Source organism: Perca flavescens, chromosome 5, assembly GCF_004354835.1.
Source record: "Perca flavescens isolate YP-PL-M2 chromosome 5, PFLA_1.0, whole genome shotgun sequence".
NCBI lineage: Eukaryota > Metazoa > Chordata > Actinopteri > Perciformes > Percidae > Perca > Perca flavescens.
In genome coordinates, this window is record NC_041335.1 from 13,826,328 (window position 1) to 13,849,524 (window position 23,197).

The window sequence follows — 23,197 nt, forward strand, 5'->3', positions numbered from 1 at the left end:
TACATTGACAGTACTCATTCCCCCGAAAGATTACACTGCAGCCTGTTTCGTGGCTACAGCGCTCTCGCTCAATACTGGACTAATTTTAAACATTGTTGTTCCCATTAGTCACTTAGACACAAATAATATGGGAAAATAGGGTCCAGGTTAAAAACTACAGAAATTCCTCACTAACAACCTATCTTCAATGCTTGTCAGACTTTATAAACAGGAAGCAGGATTCACTCTCTAATAACATGTTGTTTTTTAGGCTTCATGTTGCCAGACCTCCCTGAGCAGTTTGGACCCCCGGACACAGCCCCTCCCCTCCTCAGCAGACTGATGGAGGCCATAGAGCCCAAAGGTAACACACACACACACACACACACACACACACACACACACACACACACACACCACGCACACCGCACACACACACACACACAAACAAACAGTAACATACCTGAGCCACATTCCATGAAGCAAGCTTACCAAATTAAACCTTTTTTTTTTCGGAGTGTCTATTTGCACCCCCGGTACGAATAGCCTCGGCCACACAGCTGAGCTATTTACACCCTGTGACGTAATAACAAAAACACGTTGCTCGCGTGCACCGAAATCATGGTGGACGTTCATCTTCCATGAACGCAGAAACTGGCATATTAGGGAAGTTTTGTCTCTAAAGTTTATAACAATTGAATTTCTAGCGGAAAATGGATACTACAGTTGCGCTTTCTGTCTTCAGTGAAAGCATACAACCATTAGTTTGTTAGCTAGTACCTATTTTTTTATATAGAGTACCGTTACCTAGCAACCGAGGCTTGAAGAAACCAGTTGTTCAACATTCTGAAAGAACTGCTTGGTGATTGGTTAGTACGCTTACCTTTGGTATGGGAGTTTAGAGTTCGATTCCACTGTGAGGCGGTCTTGTTTTTTTTAATTTTGGATTGGATAATTTGCATGCAATTGCGCAAGTCAGGACCCGCAAACGCGGAATTTTTTATTTTTTTTTGCAGGGTGGTAGGGGAAGACTCATGAATATGCCTGCTCTGGTTGGGTTGGTTAGGTTTAGCCAAGAGGAGTGGGATTGGTTATGGTTAGGGTAAGAATGTCAGGGCAATAATATTCCAAAAAGGTGTAATACATGAGTAGTATGGATAAGTATGTGTAACTATATATACCAGATGGGGTATTAATAGAACACATTGCTGTGTGCACCAGCGGGGTACGAATAGCATTCATTTCTAATTGCACCAGGGTACGAATAGCACTTCTAATTGCACCATGGTGCAAATAGCATACACTGCTAATTGTACCAGGGGTGCAAATAGCCTCACCCTTTTTTTTTTTTTCGCGGATTCAGTTCCATAAAGCAGATTCAACATAGTTCAAGCTCAGTTACTATTGCAACTTATGCTGGCAGACTAACCTGGTCTGGGGCAGGCTAACTGTCAGGCTAACACTGGGTTTCTGCTTAGCCAGAGTTACTGTAACTAACCTGCACCAATGATTTTACTACTGACTTACTGGCATGCTGCAATATATCTGACTTCCTTAACCACTACCAGTCGAGACATTTAAGTTTATAAAAAATCTACTTCAACAAAAAATAATAAATCATATAATGATAGCTGATAAGATATAGAGATAGATAAGATTAAACTTGAATCTGTCTTCAATAAACCCTATTCACATTGGACTAGTATTACCAGGGGACCTCATGTGATTAAAAAAATGACGAATGTTTGTTCTTCGTGCAGCGAATTAACACGGGAGAAGTGATGTCTGTGACTCAAATTTACTGACGTAATATGATGGATGGTTATTTATCATTGGCAACGCAGCCAGTACGGCCCCGAAACACAGAGATGCCAATTGGCACAGGACTAATATTATCACACAACCTCTGTGTTTGGCGAAATATAGTTACAACTTGTGAACTTAAACTAAACGTAGAACCTTTGTGAAAGGACGTGGAACACATTTCCTGAGCAGTTCCTGTTTTAGAAGTCAGTTCTTCCAGTATTGAACCTCAATACTGGTTGACCAAAAAGTGTAATACAAAGAATCTGAAAGGTCAGGTATCAGAAGTTGGTCAGATTCATAATCCTGTTTTTTTAAATCAACTAATGTAATTCACTCATTTGGTCTAAGTTCATTATTTAATACTGATGTATTGAGCTGTTGCCAACCTATGACCTTCAGATTATTTTCTCAATTGATTGTTTTTTATATAAAATGTCCAGTATACTGTAATTTACCAGAGCTCAATGTGTGATGCTCCATATTTCTTGTTTTGTCTAAATATAAAACCAAAACTCAAAGATAGTCAGTTTGCAATCAAGTATTGCAAAGAAAAGCAGTAAATGTTCACATTTAAGAAGGTTAAATTTAAAGAGCTATTGGCATTTTAAAAAAAATTACTATAATTATCAAAATGCCTATTAATTTTCTGTCTGCCGGCTTATCCTTTCAGGATAAATTATTTTTTTTTTTTTAAAAAAAGGGTTAAACATGGTAATATTTCTCAAAACTAAGATACTCAAAAAGAGTTTGGTATCAAAACTGGGGGCATACTGCAAAACTGGCACCAATATGGAAAATGTTGCATAGCCCTGGTTGAGTTTTAGCAAAATAAAATAAAAACAAAGTAATAAAAAAAGGTAAATAAAAAGATTTCCAGAGATCCACTCCTGCAGTAGAATCAACTTCTCCTCTATCTGAACATGAATAAAGTTTTCTTTGTTTCCAACTGAGGCTTTGTGATTGGTCATGTATTGTGTTGTTTGTATCCGATCTGTGGTGCTGCAGGTCTGGACAGTCTCAGTGTGTATCGCAATCTGAGTGGAGGAGGTCTGGACACCCGGCAGCTGGCCGACACAGGTGAGGAGGCTTCTTCTTCTACTGTTGGACATCTGGATTATTCTTCATCTTTAACGGCAATGAGTTTTGTGAAAGCCACAATCCCTGTCCCTTTTATAACTGAGGTGTGTTTGTTTTCAGACCTGGAGCAGCTGGAGGTGTCGTCCCTGTGTGACGGGGTGTTCCGGTTCCTGCAGGATCTGCCCGGTCCCGTCCTCCCCTCCGCGCTGCAGGCCGACATGATTCACGCAGTGCAAGGTGAGATTAAAGCCTTCCTGTCCCGAATCACCGCAACATTCCTGAAGTGAGTCTGTGTTTAACTGTTCAATGTGTTGGTCTGCAGAGGTCCGGGACCTAGAGGACTGTGCTCAGGTGCTGCGGGGGGTGGCCAGCTCGCCGACCTGCCCGGCCCAGTACGGCCTGACCCTGCTCAGCGTGGTCCGACACCTGGCCCGGCTCTGTATGCACAGCGCCAGGAACCAGCTGAGCCCCCGAAACCTGGCGGAGAGCTTCAGCCCACTGCTGTTCAGACAGGCTGCAGGGTCAGTAATAAACACACGTTTGTCTTTCTATCTTCGTGAGATTAAACTCCAATAACAACCAGCTTCCTGTATTCAAATGAAACCAAGAATCTTAATATTCTTTTTATTATTGTAATTGTCATTAAGACTTTGAGACTATCTAAATCTAAATCCTTTTGTGTGTGAGTTGATGTTGAGTCTGACTGAGTTTCTGGTTCCTGTTCAGGTCTGACTCCAGTCTGGATCCTCTGGTTCAGGTCCTGGAGGTTCTGATAACCAGCGAGCTCAACATGAACCAGGCTGCACCAGGTGTGTGTGTTTTTCTTGTCCGAATATTAATTATCTGCTGACACTAATATTCACCTAAACGTTGATTAAAGCTGCAGTAGCTAAGATTGTGAAGAGCCAAGACTTTGCCAACAAATTTGAACATCGACAACTTCTCAGTCCCTCCCCCCTTTCTGCTGAAGCCCAAACCGTCTCCTAAGCCCCTCCCACACAACGGAGTTTGACAGAACTGCCTAGGCATGTCAGACAACATGTTCAATAACTAAACACTAACACGTTAACTTTACTCACCAACAGTAAAACGATGCTAACTAGCAGGCTACCATTAGCAATTTCAGCATCACATCAGACCGACCACTGTGCTAACGTTACTATCATCCTCACCAACGTAGCTTTGTGGACTTTTGACTACTAATAACCAAGTGAAAGATAAATCATTCATGGTAATAATGTTACCTGTTGAGAGGAAATGTGGCTACGTCTGCATCGTTCTCCAGATCTTTAAAATCCCACAGCTCACGCCACCTCTGAAAAGCCACTCCAATATTCACAGAGTTTTGGAAGACTTTTCTGCAGCTCGTGCGCGGGGAGGGGGGAGGGGAGAACGCTATATATGCGTGTGCCTGAGCAGTGATTGACAGGCAGATAGACCACCCCTGTGGCCCTGATTGGAGAAAATTGACTGGGAGCGGTGGAATTTTTTTTTTTTTTTTTTTTTTATATAATTCATGTAGTTCTACTGGAACATAGGGTCAGTTTCAGCAAATATGACAGAAAGTTAGTTTTATAAGACTTACCTACTGCATCTTTAAATATGTGTCTGGCACATTGAAATAACAGCTGTAGATACTAAATTGGGCGAAACATATTTTCCATGAGCTACTTGATCCAAATACTGAAGGTCAAGTTTATAAGATTAATTTATTGATATGATATCAATTAAAGTTTAACTGGGAGAATGTGACTCCTGAAACTGACGTGATGCAATCAGTTATACCTCTTACCTTATATGTTATACACCAGTGACCAGGGTCGGACCAGGGTTTTCTGTCCCGTGCTAAACCCTTCTTTTGTCAGTTCAAACCAAGCCAGTCAACACGTGTTGTTCTGTGGTCATGACAGCACAGATACGACCTGGGTCACAACCTGGGAGCTATCCATACCAATTACCTAATCCTGGAAATGGACGGAGGACGGAGGGTTTACATCAGAGATGCTCACAAGTCTCTGAGCTAGAGTCCAAGTCAAGTCTTAAGTCTCTTGTGGTTATAATAAGTGTTGCATCACGTACAGCGACCCATCCTGGCTGCTTAGAACACTGCATAGCTATATATAAGGAATTCAAAGAATGCAATATGTTATTATGACTCCTTTATCTATCAGCATACAGTATCAGCTTTAATTTTGGTATATAATCAGTGTAAACAGACTATTGCAACATGATAAAAACACCAAGAATGCTTTACTTTTAAGTTAATATCTGTATTTTGCCTTGTAGCTTGAACATACAGTACAGTACAGACGAAAAAGAAAAAGGACTCCCTTGTCTGTCGATGAATTATAATGAAAGGCCTTGGCTCCTATTGTGCTGGCTCTGTGGGGCCATAAGACCAAATATAGAAAATGTTATAACTCACAACACTAAAATTGACATACTCCTATTTAGTTCAAAACTGCAAAACATCACAGTGTAGCTAAATGCAAAACGCTATTGCAACCAAATGAAATTTTTAACACACTACAGGGCACTTCCTTATGATAGAGAATCCTCAATTATTTGTTATTTACTTAGTGGCAGATCCATGCAATGTGCACTGCCTATGCAACTAATCCTACCTTTATAAACTACTGTTAGTCAACACATCCCACACTGTCAAACCAGTGTAACGTTATAACTAAATGAAACTGTAACGTTATATGATCAACAATAATCCTGTAACCAGTTTGCAGACAATGTTAATTAACGTGATGGCAGACAGCGGCACGTAAATTATTAACGTAACGTTAATCAACCACCACAAGTATGGCAATTAAACAAACGCTCATTTATATTTGATAAGGAAGACATGCATACATTTTATTCGTTTATTTTGTACGGTGTACTTTGATCTTTAAAAAAATTATTGTTTATGTTGAAATAAGTATACCTATACAAGTAGTTATGTCTCCCATTGTATTGGTTGGTCCTCTTATGGGCATAATGCACAAAAATAGATATTCAAATATATACATATTATAAATTATATTATTATATATTTTTTTAGAAGGAATATTCAAACGGAATTTTTGGCCAATTTTGACAGCCCTAGTGTACTGCTCTTCTAGTGCCTTCAGTTTGTTTGTGACCTATCTCTGTGTACAGCGGATGCCTCTCATTCAGTAACGTTAGCCTTGTTATGCTAGCATAGAGAGTTGTTGGAACTACAAAACCACAACAGTGTTGTTACAGAGTGATGCTTCTTTTACCTCATAAACAATCTTTGGCTGAGTACAGTTAATGGAGGAGCATGTTACTGTGTTACATCATCCAATATCATATGTTGAATATTATAGTTAAAGACACTTTCAGTTCCTCTAACAGCCGTGAAGCAGCGTCACACTGCATCTGTGTCACTGTCACAAGTCACAGCTGTTTCTCAATCTAAAAGGTCAAATGCGTCTGTTACATTTGTCATCCAGATGAGATTATGGAGCGACCAAAGAATAAATCTTAAAATTATAAAATAATATAGAAATGTAATAACAGTGATTTACAGACGGTATTTGTCAATAATTAGAGCTGTAAAGTTGTTTGTGTGTTTGTAGCGCATAGTATGAAAAGCATTCAAGTGCTTAAAGCCTAAAATGTCAGATTTATAACCTCATTTAGTCGACACATTTTTTGATCATATAGTTCCTGATTTAAATCAAAACTTTGCCAGTTTTAGACTTAATTTTGTTGTGCGGCTGCTTGTGGTGATATTTTTATACATTACTTTATTTTTTTTCTCCTATGTCTACTCAATGTGTATTTGTGTTAGTCTGATGTGTGTACATTTTTTTCTTTTGAGCTGCTGTAGCACAGGAATTTCCCCAGTGTGGGATTAATTAAGTCCATCTTAGCTTATAAAATCTAGTTTTAATACATAACCGTGTTTATATTTGTCAATATGAAGTACGGTATAAAACATTTTGGTTTTGGTGCTGAAACTTGGTTAGCATTGAAAAATGAAAATGGTTCCCAGCTGATAATATTGCTCAATTGAAACCAGCTTGCTTTCACAAGCTTTGATTTGCTGCTTCTCTTTTTCACCTCTTTTTATGGAGTTTTTATTCATAAAGAGTCTGAAGAATTTGAAGGTGACAATGGTTGTCATTTCTAACATAATAAGCTAGGAGTGTTAATGATTAACCATTTAACCCTTAACCAACAACAGGAATTCTGCCCGAATAATACTATAAGTTAAAAACAATATTATTAAAACATTCTTTTTTTGCATTGTAAAAGAAAATGGGCTATACAAACTGCTAGTCAACCTGCTAGTTCTAACTTTGCACTAGTAAGCTTTAAGCTTCTTAAGCTTAAGCTTCTGCTAAGTTGGTGGCTCTCTGCTGGACGGTGCTCACAGCTGAGAGCTACGTGATACATGGCACAATATCAATGAGGATTGGCGAGTTAAATTGGCTGTCCTACACACAGAGTATGCCTGGTAGACACACAGCTGCCAACCTTGCAGGTGGATGCGGTGAAGAGAAAGGCTCGGACATTTGCTCTTCAGACTTGTGTAATTTGCAAGTGGTTCCAGGAAAGTAGCTGCATGTGCAGGTGAACTGGGACTCCGTTACCTGCTTGGTGGTTTATGGTTAATGATTGGTCAATGAGGGTTGACTATCGGTCAGAAAAAAAAACTAAATTAGCCAATTAATAAGAAAATGTTGGTTGGCAGAGCTGTAACAATTCCAAATTTTGCTGTACAATTAATTCTCTCAGAAATAATTGCGATTAACAATATAATTGTCTCTTTCAGTCAAATCTAAAAATATGCATTTATGTATTACGTTTTTCAACAAATTAAAGTTTTGAATGAATTCCAAATACATCTTTTGGTTACATCACTGTTATGTGACCCAGATAATGTTATAACACAGGTACACAGCCTATGAAGTAAACAATGGCTCTTTATTATCATAAAACATTTTTTCTAACTATATCCCCGCCCCCCCTTGTCATTTTTGCTGCTATGAACGTAGGCTAAAGTTCAAACAACTAATAACTGAAATAATAATAAAAAAATATAGTCCGACGAATAATCACTTATAGAATTACAATTTGGCATATCTAAACAAAATCAACAATTACCAGTCATACGCCTTAAGACCAGAGCTAATGTTAGCAATTTATTGCGGTTAAACAAAGAAAAGAAAACTCCGCTTATGTAAAATAATTGACAATTGTGGAATAATTGTTACAGGCTTATTGGTTGGTCCAACACTTTGATCCAGACTGAAATATGTCATCCTCAGGATGAACTGTAATAACTTTGGTGATCCTCTGAGGGGTCATCCTTTGTGTATACCACAGTAGACAGAAGCAGCAGAATTAAAACAAAGTAGTTAAAATGAGCTCCACCTTTAGCAGCTGCAACATTAAAGTGATGAACACATTAATGCATCATTACAATAATATAATATATACTATTCTGCATAATGCGCACTTTTACTTTTGTATAAGTATATTTTGTAAGTATATTTTGATGCTAATACTTTTGTACTTTTATGTCTATTAATGATTGGGTCAGTCGATGAGCAGTAACTCATTGTGTCATTCATTCATTCATTCACACAGTCAGTCTCTGAGTCAATGTGTTGATCAGTCAGTCGGTCAGACCGAGCCGCAGCTGAAACGATGACATCATCCTTCAACACAGTAAAGATGCAGCAGAGAACGGGAAGGGAGGGGGGGTGTTGCCGCGGTGATATCACTGCCATCGCAGGATTGGCTGGGGGCAACGGTGATGTCACACATCTCCAAGCTGCTCTCCTGAGCTTTGAACTGAGGCTCTGAGAGGGAGACAGACGCAGAGAAAGTTGCGTCGTTTTAAATCTCTAAATGCCGAAGACAACTGCAGATTTAGGATCAACTCAAAAAGAAAGGTTTCTCCAGGCTGGTAGTTTCTCTGTGGAGAAGTCTGAAAATATAAAAGATCGACCTGCAGGTGCAGAGAGAGCGCAGTAAAAGAGGAAATCCTGCAGATTATCAGTGCAGTCAAGTGTGTCTTTACATTAGAGTGATAGTCGAAAAGACAGAGAGATCGAGCTCAGTCAGGAGAATGTATCCCGGACCTGTTTCCTCCCAGATGACGTCAGTTTTTTTGAGGCAGGATCAGCTGTAGTCAGGACATCATGAGATCCAGAACAGAAGGATCTGGGTTTGGTTTTTCACCTCTGAAGCTGCATGGAGGTGGCTGAAGGTTTAGAGGCTGACATGGAGCGAGAGGAGGGCGGCAGGGCCGAGGCCGAGCCGCTGAGGGGACGAGACAAGCTCCTCTGCTACATTAGCATGCAGAGCCCAGGTAGGATCTCAGACCTGAACCTGGAGCCGTGTAGAGGGGGCCAACACCTGGTGGCAGTCTGAGTCAGTACGGGTTACATGGCTGTTGTTAGTGTTCTGATAATTGTGCTGAGCCATTTTGTAAAATGGTGTTTTGTCAACTAATGATTTAAATTTCATCATGTGTTTTATATATTCAATGTATTTTTATAAAATCCTTATGCTTCTCCAAACATGCATGCAAACATCTTACACCTACGCAGAGAACAGTGTTGTGGGTAAAAGTTGGTCGCAGAGGTGCCGATGCTCGCGCCTCCCAAATCTCTATGCGTCAAGCAAGCTGGTTGGTTGATCCAACATCCTGTTGGGAAGTTTTCTCAATGTTTTCTATAAGATTTTGGGGCGTAGCAGTGTCACTAGTAGCACGCTACTCGACTCAATTCACTCTTTGCGTTTTCCACTGCGGATAGTATCGCCTCAGTGTAGGCGGGATTCTCAGCTGATCGCCATAGCGTGAAACTGCCGTGACATCATCTTCACCGCGACACTGGCTGAATCCTTTCTTCTGCAACCAAACGCAGGAACGTCTGCCCTTTTGCAGTTGTGCCATTTTATTTTTTTTAAATCTGGGTCGAGTGAATAAAAAAAAAAAGGCAGTGGATTTGAAGGATTTTGTGGCAAAGCAAAATACTTGTCAATATTTCAGATTTAAACACAATACTAAAAAGAAACCTGATGACGCTAAAGAGGCAATCTGTAAACTCCAGTGGCTGCCTCGCAGCCGGAACGTGGTGCCGCTGCATCCGCTCTTTGCAACAGAAGATCAAAAGTTATTGCTGTACAGACGAATATCTTTTCTTGAAAGATGTCCGGTGTAACTGCTAATAGCTGTGTTGTCCCAAGTTTATTAACCGGTGTGAAAATGTCCTTGCGGCATCTCTAGTTGCTATTGACAGAAGTCTGGCTATTTAAAAATATCGTGGTTTGTGCACAATGTCCTTGCTCACTTTTGTGACGGTTCTCTCTGACCAATCAATGCTGTACCATTCAGTGGAAACATTGCATAAATTCCCCACCGTCTTTGTCCCATCCATTACGTTGATGGATTCAAATTCTTTGTTTCACAGATGTAAAGGTTTGTTCACACTGTAACGGGAGTAAAACTGGTTTCTGTATTCTGATTTATTCCACGTTACAAAGTATAAACATATGTACATTTTAGTGCTGTTAGTTAAACACGTTATTAACGGCGTTAACGCAAACCCATTTTAACGGCGTAAATTTTTTTATTGCGAGATTAACGTTCTTTTTGGCCTTAGAAAAACGACAACACCGCACCAGATCTAGCTAGGCCGGAAACAAAACAACAGGCACGCCGCACACACTTTTGTGTTTGGGCTTGCGAGCCGGCCAAAGAGTAGTAGGCTAACGTTACGTTTTGAGTGGATGGTGAGCGCGAGACGCCGAAATGGATGCCAATAAGATTCTGAATGGAAAGTTTACTTTTAAAAAAGTTGCCAAATGGTTCCATTGACAAGACCAAAGTGATCTGTGGGTTTTGTCATTGTGAACTGAGCTATCATCACAGCACGTCCAGTCTGAAATACCACTTGATGACCAAACACACAGCTGATGCAAATTCTCCGCCCCCTTGTCAAAGCCAGGCGACAAAAGTACAAAGCAAGCCGATCCACTTTTCCACTTTGATAAGAGCATTAAAATGAGAAAAAAAATAATGGGACAAAAAGAAATCAAGGGACATTTAGGATAGATACAAATTTGCAATTAATTGCAAGTTAACTATGACATTAATGCGATTAATCATGATTAAATATTTTAATTGTTTGACCCGGAGAAGTTTTGATTTAATTCCACCTTCACGGTGACTGTATTTTACTGGGACTGCAAATGAATGAATTTCCTGCAGGTTGTGTTGTGGTGCTGCAGGGTGTGGAAGTGTGCATTACCTGAGCTAATGTCTTCTAGGAGTTAGCATTGGCAAGTATCGGGTGGGGACCTTATCTTGATAGTTGTGTGTTGGTTTATCGTTGGTGTTTTGTTCCGGTATGAAACATTCATACGACTACGAAGACGTATCCCTCAGATCAGCAGGGAAACACAGAAACGGAATTTTGTATTAAGAAGACTTCCAGCTTGATTTCTCTAACTCAGACAGCTGATGCCTCATATTAAAGCGGCTATAATTGATATATTTACAATAAGAAATGAGTGTGTCGTGTGTCTCTGGTAGTGATGAACCTCCAGAGGACTATCAGCTGAATGTGCAGCTCCTCTTGGCTTTACGCAGTTTCAGCTCATTGTTTGAGCAGACAGACCCAGAAAGAGACGGGCTGGTGAACATAGTGGAGAATTTGGCAGCTAAAGAGACATGTTTTTTTTCTCAGGAGTTGGGTGATACCTAACACAGCTAAAAGAGAGAGAATATTGGGCTTACATTCATCAGGTGAATCCAAACACAAAGATTCCTAATCAGAGCATGTGAGTGTGAGTGAGGAGCGGGAGGATTTTTAAAAATTTGCAATGTCGCATTATTTTCTGCTCCAATTTTGCTCGAGTACAAATGACTTTCAACATAAAAATAAAATAAAACTTTTTGATAGGAGTGACCTAAATTGGGTTATGACGGAGTCGTGGCCCAAATATGTGCTGATTGGTACAATTTAAAACAAATATAACAGTACATTTTAATTGGTATACATTTACAAAATAAGAGTCAAATATACTAGTAAGCATGCTATACATTTAAGAGAAAAAAAACTATACTGATCTATACTAAAAATTAAAGCATACTTGCCAAGCCTCATTAACCTCTTCCGGGTTTTCTGCTGGGGTCACAATTCTCCCATATTTCTGTTAATTTGTAATACATTTTCACTCTTTTATTTTAGATTTTTTTTTCCCCATTGTCACAACCTGTGGCACTATACAGTGTGAATAAGCCCTACCACTCAAAGTCTACTGTTTCCTCCCTCTTTGCGCTTCCCGGGCTCGCATGATAGTGGACACCTCGTCTTGGTGCTGACCGCATCACCTGTGTGAGAGTCTGACAGGGCCGCTCTAGCAGGATGCCTCAGGCTCGAGCTAGATGAATAAATCGGCCGATATTAGCTCATTGCAGGTAGCGGTGTGAATGTTAGCTGCTAAGTAAAAGGAGCCTGCAGTATAGAAATGACAAATTAGGGTTGAGGTATTTTGGAAACAGTCTCCATTACATAGAATGTCCACAAGGGAGCACCGATAAGTTTATTTTTACACTGTAAAATGTCCATTTCTCTGCTGACATTTACTGATACTGATCAGCCAACATATACACTGGTGTATCTGGTACATCAGACCGGCTGATATTAGCTTGTCACAGTCGCTCCACTTGTCTTTATTTTAAATTAGACTTTCAGAATGATTGTGTAGATAATTAAAAGCTCTGTTTGTAGCGATTGATTCATCTCACATACACAGACACTGACGAAGACAACAGAAATGAGTTTTTGATGACGTTAAATGAAATTTGTGTGTCTCTCTTCGTTGCAGCGCTGCCTCCTAAACCGGTGAAGTCTTCAACTCCAGCACCTTCCTGTAGTTTCAACAACAGTATTTCTCTGCAGGATGCTGAGTGGTACTGGGGAGACATCTCCAGGTAACTAAGGCACGCATGCACGCATTAATAATGTTAATAATTGTAATGCATTAGTAATAATGTTGAGGTTTGGAATGTTGGTTGGACAAAACAAACATTGTAAAGGTATCACTTTGGGCTCTGGGCAATTGTGACGCCAATTCCCACTATTTTTATAAACCAAAGAAACTATTCGATTCAATGCAGAAAATAATCGGCAGATTAATCCATAATTTAAACAATCATGAGTTAATAGTTCTAAATGAGCCCTACCTCAACCAACTAAAACAGTAAAATCCTGCTTTTACAAGAATGCATGTGTAATAATAATCTACGGTCACAGGGGACATTTTTATACTTTTAATACTTTAACTACATGACATGCTTATTTCAATGCAGGGCTTTTACTGTGACGAGTATTTTTACTGTGTGGTATTAATACTTTACTGCAGTTAAAGATCTGAATACTTCCTTATTCCTTCTGTGTTTTCTGTGTGTGTGTGTGTTTACAGAGAGGAGGTTAATGAGAAGCTGAGAGACACAGCTGATGGTACATTCCTGGTTCGAGACGCCTCCACTAAGATGCACGGAGATTACACTCTGACTTTGAGGTAAATTGTTCACCACCGTTGCCTTACTCCCATCTAAACAGTCCTCCATCAACGTCTCCTCAGACACAACCAGGTCTTTAGGTACCCATAAACTTACAATATATTACATAGAAATTACAGTATATATTTTAAAACGCAACATACACAGAAATCTGCATATCATGCAACAGTTGAGAAGCATTAAAAAAAACTGTTGTATCTGTAATGCAACGTGTCTGCAAGACCTGCACTTGCACTACTCTTTATGTCTGAAATGTGCTATCTAAATTCAAGGCCTTAAATTGTCTTGGTAACAGTGGAATATTCTATATTGAGTTTAATTTTACTTCACACATAAAAGAAGTGCCAAAACAGCTTTTTATCACTTGCCAAAGTAGTGGCCATGCTCTCCCATATAGATGCTGAAAAACATATTCATGCTTTTATTTAAAATAGATTTTTTTGCAATGCTCGGTTTACTTATCTTCCAAAACAGTCAATTGAAAAATGTCAGCATTTTCAGAACTGTGCTGCTAGACTTTTAACTAAAACAAGGAAGAGAGACCTTATACCCGGTTTTAGCTTCATCCATTGACTCCCAGTGTCGCATATATAATAATAATAATAATAATAATAATAATAATAATAATAAAAATAAAAATAAAAATAAAAATAAAGGAGGGTTTGGTTTAACGGACAAATGTTCTCTGACCACCTTCAGGAAAGGAGGCAACAACAAACTGATAAAGATCTTCCACCGGGAGGGAAAGTACGGCTTCTCGGACCCTTTGACGTTTAGCTCAGTGGTGGAGCTGATCAACCATTACCGCCACGAGTCCCTCGCCCAGTACAACCCCAAACTGGACGTCAAGCTGCTCTACCCGGTCTCCAAACACCAGCAGGTCCGTCCACCATCTGAACCCATTGGCTGTGTTGGTTGGTCGGTTGTGCAGCCGTCTGATTGGATGTTGTTATTGTTGTTGTTGTTGTTGTTGTTTAGGACCAGGTGGTGAAGGAGGACAGTATTGAAGCTGTGGGGAAGAAGCTCCACGAGTATCACCTGCAGTACCAGGAGAAGAACCGAGAGTACGACAGACTGTACGAGGAGTACACCAGAACCTCGCAGGTACACGACAGTACACTACCATACTGCACTCTGCTAGTTCCCGACATCAGGCTTCATCAGACAGGTGTTAGATATACCCCTCTGCTTCTATTGTTGCTGCGCATAAAGTAATAAAGGAACACCAATAAAACTCAAACACACATGTAATAAAAAGAATCATCATCAATCATTAAAAAAGTAACATTAAAAGTAAAAAAAAGTAAAAACAAAAAACAAGCAGAACAATAATATTCATTTGTTTAAATGTTTTTTTTTTTATTAAAAATGAATCTTAAAAAGCAGAGGTGGAAGAAATACTCGGGTCTTTTACTTCAGTAAAAGTAGTAATACCACAGTGTCTGTTCCAAGTAAAAGTCAAAACTTTACTTTAGTAGAAGTACAAAAGTAGTAGCATCAAACTATACTTTAGAGTACCAAAAGTAAAAGTACTTATTATGCAGAATAATATATAATATATTATTGTATTATAGTTATTGGTGCATTAATGTGTTCATCACTTTACTGTTGCAGCTGGTAAATGTGGAGCTCATTTGTAGTTTAATCCATAATAATACATCATCATTTATCAGTTGATTATAGTTTGTTTTTATAATCTAAATATGGAAAGTAACTAAAGTAATTAAACAGTAGAAGTGGAGTAGAAGTAAAAAGTAGCAGAAAATGGAAATACTCAAGTATAAGTACTTCATATTTGTACTGAAGTACAGTACTTGAGTAAATATACATACTTTCCACCACTGTTTAAGAGTGAGCTAGATTTCCTCATTACCGACAATGACAGAAATACCAGGGATAAGGTACAACAGATTTACTAACTTCTTCTTGCGGTTTGTTCACCCCTCCTCCTCCTCCTCCTATTCCCCCCCTCCAGGAGATCCAGATGAAGAGGACGGCCATCGAGGCGTTCAACGAGACCATAAAGATCTTCGAGGAGCAGTGTCAGACTCAGGAGCGCTTCAGCAAAGAGTACATCGAGAAGTTTCGCCGAGAGGGCAACGACAAGGAGATTCAGAGGTAGGTTGTGTTGCCATGGCAACTGCCGGAGACCTTTTTAAAACACAACCACACATGTGAAGGAGCCCGAGTTACCATGGCAATAAATTTAGTCCGAAGAAAAATGGTTTGTTGTCCAGTCAGATGGACCTGCAGGTGTCCCTGTATGTTTAAAGGCCCAAACGGACTAAAGAGTCTGACATGCACGTTTTGAAGTACCCCTATTGTTTTATTATAATTAATTTATATTCAGGCGTCTTGTTGCCCAAACTACAGAGAACCGATCCGATACCAGTGTTTTAAAAATAAATATTTTTTAACAGTTGTATACTACTAACTCTGTATGGATGGGATATGATTGCTACCATTGTTGTATGGCCTGGCTCAGGTTAAAGCCTTTGTAAAACATGAACAAATACATACAGAGAATGAATGCCATAGAGCTTTATTTAATTATGTTGACAGTCAGTCATAACAATATATATAATAATAATATAATATATATATATAACTATTGAAAACTGTTGTGCAGTGTAGTAAGGACAAGAATTGTATAATACATTTTAAGGCAATAAAATGCTATTTTGCATTTAAAAGGTAATTCAGTGTTACATATTTGGATGTGAAATCATTTTATTCTAGCCTTCTGTATGTTTGACCTGGTTCTCCACAAACTGTCACCTGCTCCTGCCATGTTTCCTGAAGGTGACATGATTCAGGAAGAAAACAAATGATATCTATGATGCTATAGTAAAAACTTCAGCATTGTGTTTGAGAATAACATTTGCTAAACAACCCCTTAACACCAAAACGCCACATCAAGTAAAGTATGCAAAATGTGTTTGACTGCTGGAAAACAGCAGAAGAGAAGAACGTTTGGATTGTTTGAAGTACACCTCACTCTCTCAGTGTTTAATAAAGACATGATTTAAGATTGTGCGTCTTTTTTAAAGGATCATGGAGAACTATGACAAGCTGAAGTCTCGGATCAGTGAGATCGTGGACAGTAAGCGTCACCTGGAGGTGGACCTGAAGAAACAGGCCGCAGACTACAGAGAGATCGACAAGAAGATGAACAGCATCAAACCAGACCTGATCCAGCTCCGCAAGACCAGGGACCAGTACCTCATGTAAGAGACACAAACTCAGAAACACAAGACGGCTGCACGGTACAACACAGCAATTCTACTCACTGCGGTGCACTCTGTGTTTCAGGTGGTTGACTCAGAAAGGAGTTCGTCAGAGGAAACTCAACGAGTGGCTCGGCCTGAAGAACGAAACCACAGAGGAGTAAGTGTTATAAACTGTATCTGGATGGTTGAGTTATGAGATTCCTCACTTTGGCGCCCCCCAGTGGTGGCAGCAGGGATGACAGACGGCAGTGCACCGCCACCTCCACTTTCTGTTTGACAGAAAACACTTTGCAACTACTTGGTGTGTTTTTACTCTGACATTAGTATTTGCAGGATTGGGCAAATACATTAACATCTGTACAGCTGTCAGTGTGTGAAATTATTTGTTATTATTGGCATTACTGTGAATTAGGGCTGCACAATTAATTGCAAATGTATCGAAATCGCAATATGGATTAGTGCAATATCCAAATCGCAGGTGGGGCGCAATATTTGTTAATGGCAAAATATTTGTCAAACCATTCTGAATTAAGTATTGTGGTGCTGCCAAGACATCCCGGCCTACAAATCGTATCCACCAGACTTAAGTCCTCACAAAAATCACACTATAATCAATTTTATTTTTAATATTTTTCAATGAAAATGAGAATAATGATACAAAATTGATCATTTCCTCCAATACCGTGAATCATATTGCAATCGCAATATCGGTCAAAGTAATCGCAATTAGATATTTTCCTCATATCGTGCAGCCCTACTGTGAATACAGTAGTTTTCAGAGGGAAATGTGAACTAGAGCTGAAACAAGTAGTCAATTAATCAATTAGCTAATCAAAAGAAAGTTTGTTGCCAGGTAACAGGTTCAAACAAAAAAGTCAGATTTCCAGCTTTTGTCTTCTGGCATATAAAGTGAATATCTTTACATTCTTTTAGTTTAAGAAGTTGTGGTGGACATTTTCCACTACATTTTTATAGACTGAGCAATTAATCTAGAAAATAATTCACATATTAAAGGTGGAGGAATTCAGTTCTAGTCTACACTTTTAACAGCACAGTGCTCTGGTCATCATTAGCATATTTATTTTGTTAAGCCACCAGGGGGCGCCTTTCAACCTGTAAACACAGAACCAGCATCTTGTCTGTTCTCTAGCCACAATAATAATCGTAGCATGATCATGTGTAAGGTTGTTGTCACCTGCTAACATGTTCTCTGTGCACCCCCTTCCCCTCCCCTCCTCTCCCTCAGTGAGTACAGCATGGTGGAGGATGAAGAGGACCTTCCTCATCACGACGAGCGTCTGTGGCGTCTTGGAAACATCAACCGCATTCAGGCCGAGTCTTTGCTCCGCGGAAAGAGAGACGGGACCTTCCTGGTCCGAGACAGCAGCAAGCCGGGCTGCTATGCCTGCTCCGTGGTGTAAGACTCAGCTGATTACCTATTTATGTGTTGTTTGCTTATTGGTTCAACGATTGGCTGATGGGCATTAGTTTGAGTTTTTTTTTGTTATTTTCTTTTTCCGACATCCATTTTTTCTTCTTTTATTTTTTTTTTTTTTTTTTTTTTTTATTCTGTGTCGATGTCAGGAAGCTCCTCTGGATTTAACAAACCCTGGTGTGATTTGTCTAATCTCTGTGTCTCTGTCTCCCTCAGTGTGGACGGAGAGGTGAAACACTGCGTCATCAACAAGACCGGCACCGGTTTTGGTTTTGCCGAGCCCTACAACCTGTACGGCTCTCTGAAGGAGCTGGTGCTGCACTACCAGCACACCTCGCTGGTCCAACACAACGACTCGCTCAACGTCACGCTGGCCTTCCCCGTCTACAGCCAGCAGAGACGGTGACCCGCCCGGCCCCTACCGCCATCCTCGACCAGCTGCAGAACCACAACCTGACCACGTCACACATTTTAACGTTAAAGCTTTTGCGGGATAACTCAGCACAACAGCGACACCCTCGACGCAAAGAGCTCGAGAAGTCTGTTCAACTTTTTATAAACCGTCCTGGTGCTGCAGCTCTCAGTGTGTACAGTTCAGTACACTTGGTTGGTTACATCCTGTAGGAGTGGTGATAGTTTAAAACTATTATTTTACTGTGAAACATGGAGCTTTAAATGTTTCCTGTGAGGGGAAAAAAAAACAAGCAGCTCCACCCAATTCTCAGTAAAGATACAGAGTTAAAAAAAAGAGACTAAAAATAGTTCAGTTATTGAGCTGATTCGGTGCCGAAGATCAACATGTATCACAATTTCCTCCCATCAGAGACCGAGAACACACTTGAGGTCGTGATCACATGGGAACCTTTTTTAGTTTTCGGAGATTTGAGCATGGCTACAGCAGAAAGAGTCAAGGCTTCATAGTTTCCCTTAAAGTCAATTAGAAAGATGTTCCTCCTTTTTAAGTTTATTGCAGCACACATCACATACAGTATATATTAAATTAAGTATTTGGCAATGATTACCAAATGATTTGTAAACCTCGAAGAAATCGCTTGTAAACCCACAGTAAACATTATTTGGATGGATATAACGAAGTTGCAACTAATGATTATAATACCTTGTTAATGGTTGATAAATACTTTGTAAAGCATCCATTGTTATTTAGCCATTCTCACTGCACAAAAAAACAGTCATCTCTTTCATAGATCACCATAAAAGATTTCATGGGGCCAAATTAATGTTCCTTGATTTATAAACCACTTATTAATCATTAACTAATTATTAAAAGCATTAGACGCAATTTTATATTATCCATCAAAATGTTAATAGATGGCTTACGAAACATTGACAAAGTATTAACTACATTCTTTAACTAATTCTGTATTTCACAAAACTCATGAATACCTTAACATAAATGATAACATTACTAATAATTAGTAAAAATTAACAGTAAAATAACCATTAACCAATCAGTGATGGTTATTATGAAGTGTTAACGAAGTGAAAAAGTAAAGTGAAAAGCGCTCAAAAACGTTTTTTCAGGTTTTTAAAAATAATGGTTCGACAAGTTGTGCAGTTTCTTACCGATGCTTTCAGGTACATTGAGATTAATTGACCTTATGAACACCAACGCTTCGGGCTCGTTCTGAGACGCGTTCCATGTGATCACGACCTCATTGGGAGTCGATGCTGCGACTGGCGCTTCCCAGTTTACGTTCCGTTTCCTGTCCGAGGAGAAGCGAGGTGCTGACATGTCCCACGTTTTGTCTTGTGGAGGTCAGAGCTGGACTGACGGACTCCTCCTTTAAATCTCAACTGCTGATCCAGCACGCTTCAACAGAACACAACTACGGCCGGATAATGATGATGATGGTGATTATGATGATGATGATGATGTCAAAGACAAAATGGCGGACAATCCAGAGAGGCTTCTCTTGCATAAACACTGTGAGTGACTGAACGAGGTTTAAAATGAGGGCGAACCGACTGACCCGCATTTTTATATATCAGGAGAGAAATAAACTAGAAACCTTCATCATCCAAAGACCCGACCCCCAAAAACCCCTTCCCTCTAATCCCCACCCCGAAAAAATCCCAGCAGTGTTTTTCCAAGGTCCAGTTTCTTCAGGTTTTTTTGGTTGCCGCTATAGAGTGTCGTTTAATTTTGCAGAGCGGAGGAATGATTCTTCAACTCTTTCATTTAACTTTAATTAACCGTCTGGCAGCACAGAGATTTACTCCTGCTGTATCAAAACTGTTAACAAATTCAGGAATGACGAGAACTGGATCTCTCTGGATCTACTCCTCTAAAGTCTCAAGGACTCGTGGGACAAAACGCAGCCTGTAAACCTTTTGTGTCGACGCTCAGCTGATCACAAATCACAATTTTCATCTTTATGGATTACATTTTTTGTTCCTTTTTTTTGTGTGCATTTGGACACACTGTTTCCTTTAAACCAGGTACATGAGATGAAACGTTCTGCAAGGATTCTGAAAGTATTACATCTGTTGTCATGGTAACCACCTGGTAACTTTTTTTGAAGTTTGAAGCTTTTTTCTTTCCACACATTGGATCGGTTTTGGAAATTAATACATGTTTCAAATTAGTTTGGAAATGTCCTGGATTTTTCATTTACGTATTCCACAAAAGTCCTGGTTTTTCATTCTGACATTAAAACCAAACTAGTGAACACAAACCAGAATCTGTAACATCATGAGACATTAAGAAGTTGTGAAAACTGATGAATAAAACATTTGGTTTGATTGTCTGAAGGCTTTTATTGTTGAAAACAAAATCTGAAGATGCAAAGACGAATATTCATCAGCAGATATTCCCTGCATTCTTGTCTTGACATTGTCTTTGACAAAAACAAAACAAAATGTGATAAAAATTAAACTATAAACCATAAACATGCCTTGATAGAACCACTTATCACGCCTACCAATCCATTATACCAATTAAAATCAAACAGACATTTCTTTATTACATACAAAAAGGGGCCCCACACTCTTCTGAAAATATCTTCCCTACCCCTGACTCTATAAGTAACCCGTTCAAAAGTAGACATCTTCGTCATCAACTCAATCCATTCCTTAAAACAGCATGGGCTAGTTGATTTCCAGTGTCTTAATATTATTCTACACCCTGTTATTGTGGCCAGATGAACCCATAATCTTTTCTGTTCATTTAAAACTAAGTTGCCCAGTAGAAGACCCAGAACACATAAAGCTGGAGATTCCAGTAGCTCCTGTTTAACAGTTTATACAGAGTGAGTGAGGTTGAGCTTTACCTGAGCAGATATGCCAAGAGGCAACCAGCTTTTCCCATCTGTCAGCGAATCCCGTTTTTTGGTTTTGGGTTGTGGGACCATTTGGCTGTGGGAACATAGGGCTGACCCCCTCTTGCGTATCTTTACACAAACAGCTGACTGCAAATGTCCTTTAGCGTAGCAGAAATCCAAACGGCTTCAGGCAGCTCTCCTCATCCTTAGCTTCAATATCTCCTTATGTCCCAAACATTTTGTGGCTTTCAAATGATTTCCAAATGAGCTGGGTTTTTGACAAATTTTGCCAGTGACGGTGCTAGGTCTATGTTGTTAGTGACAAAATCCCATGATCTGCGACTAGTTGACTTCAAGCCCAAAATGTCCTTGTCGAGGAGTAAAGTCAAGTCAACGAGTCTGCGCAACCCCTATGTATGTTGAAAAAAGGTGATAAAAAGTCATATGTCTGCTGAATCAGCATTCACACAATTACTCCAAATAAAGCAGTTTAGTAGGAAAAAACAATACAATGCTGAAACAAAAATTAAAAAAGTTACAAGATTTTAAATATTACTTAGGCTAAATTTAATAATTTGTTAAAATCAAACTAAGAAATTTTATTTCCTTTTCCACGGTATCCAAAAATGTTTTGGTGGAAAAAAAGAATTAGCTTACCACAAAAAAGTTTTTGTTATCATCTGAATGAAGTAAAATTGAATTCTTTGATTAGGCTACCTAATGGTATATAATAAATATCCAAACTTCACAAGGATGTTTTTCGATTATCGTAAAAAAAAAAAATTATATCATTATATATTCAGACAGAACCATTTTGGAAGTCAGCGTCTGAACCCGTTTTCTCTTCACACTGATGATAAAATATGTTGGATGTTCCAGGTTTTGTGTTTCTTTTCCTAGCTTATTTATGAATCATTCTAATTCCATAAAATACATACAATTGGAAATCATTTAACATTTAGTTTTTTATTCTCTCTCGCTTTCCTTCTCTCTCATGCTGTTAAAGGTCCTATGACATGCTGCTTTTTGGATGCTTTTATAGCTGTCTACAGAGACTGCATTTTTTTTTTTTTTTTTTGTGTTCAGGGGACAGGCAGCTAGCGGATAGTGAGGAGATGTTTGCTGTATGTGACAAAAAAATGTTGTAGCCTAAAAAAGGTGTCACATCATTTAGAGCACCTTTAATTTTACAAGCAAGAAAGAAACTATAAAGGCAGTAATTTACGTTAACTTGTTAATGTTATTACAGTTTTTCTCAATTGCTTAAACACTATAATCAGACTTTTGAACTACATTTTCAAAACCATAGCGCGATTTATCAAAAAGCATACCCATTTTTCTGAACTAATATACTGTATAACACTATTCCCCGTTTTGACCCAATTCAGATTTGTTGAACTGTCACTGCAAAACTCTACACACAAATCCCTTAATTTCTCGTTGCCTACACCATGTGGTCATTTAGAAAGCACTAGCATATAATATTGTTGTTGTCAACTAGCACACAATTACCCAGGTGGAAACACAAAGCGTCTAAATTGAGCACACACAACCTCTGATAGATAAAGGGCCCAAGTCAGGTCATTCCGTTTTGGAACATTGGATCCAGAGAGACATGAAGGAAGAGGTTGAGGACACTGGAGAGGTGGAGGAAGAAGAGGAGGAGGTGGCGGTGAAGGAAGAGGACAAGGACGAGAAAGAGGACAACAAGGAAGAGGAAGGGGAAGGACAAGGAGACAAGCAGTCTCATCCCGGGTACAACCCATGTCCCTTATTTGATAGCTCCTCGCTCCTCGACTGAACAGGAAGTGGTTCTGTCCCTTTT

At 39.3% G+C, this 23,197-nt stretch overlaps 1 protein-coding gene across 1 annotated transcript; it reads left to right on the forward strand.

The window, feature by feature from the left end:
• Positions 1-254: 254 nt before the first annotated feature.
• On the forward strand, positions 255-20,859 carry LOC114555608 (phosphatidylinositol 3-kinase regulatory subunit alpha). The gene is made up of 14 exons (XM_028578135.1): positions 255-343; positions 2,791-2,862; positions 2,983-3,099; positions 3,185-3,383; positions 3,589-3,671; positions 12,730-12,835; positions 13,327-13,425; positions 14,126-14,306; positions 14,405-14,530; positions 15,402-15,544; positions 16,477-16,653; positions 16,739-16,813; positions 17,903-18,073; positions 18,308-20,859. Exons 1-14 carry the CDS (start codon positions 256-258, stop codon positions 18,495-18,497), a joined length of 1,827 nt encoding a protein of 608 aa, XP_028433936.1. The 5' UTR covers position 255; the 3' UTR covers positions 18,498-20,859.
• The last annotated feature ends 2,338 nt before the right edge of the window (positions 20,860-23,197 follow it).

Bases quoted from the DNA above. Each gene is read 5' to 3' on its own strand.
- LOC114555608 (XM_028578135.1), top strand. From the start codon at position 256: ATGTTGCCAGACCTCCCTGAGCAGTTTGGACCCCCGGACACAGCCCCT. The intron at 3,384-3,588 runs GTCAGTAATAAA...GTTCCTGTTCAG, and splicing joins CTGTTCAGACAGGCTGCAGG to GTCTGACTCCAGTCTGGATC. The intron at 14,307-14,404 runs GTCCGTCCACCA...GTTGTTGTTTAG, and splicing joins CGGTCTCCAAACACCAGCAG to GACCAGGTGGTGAAGGAGGA.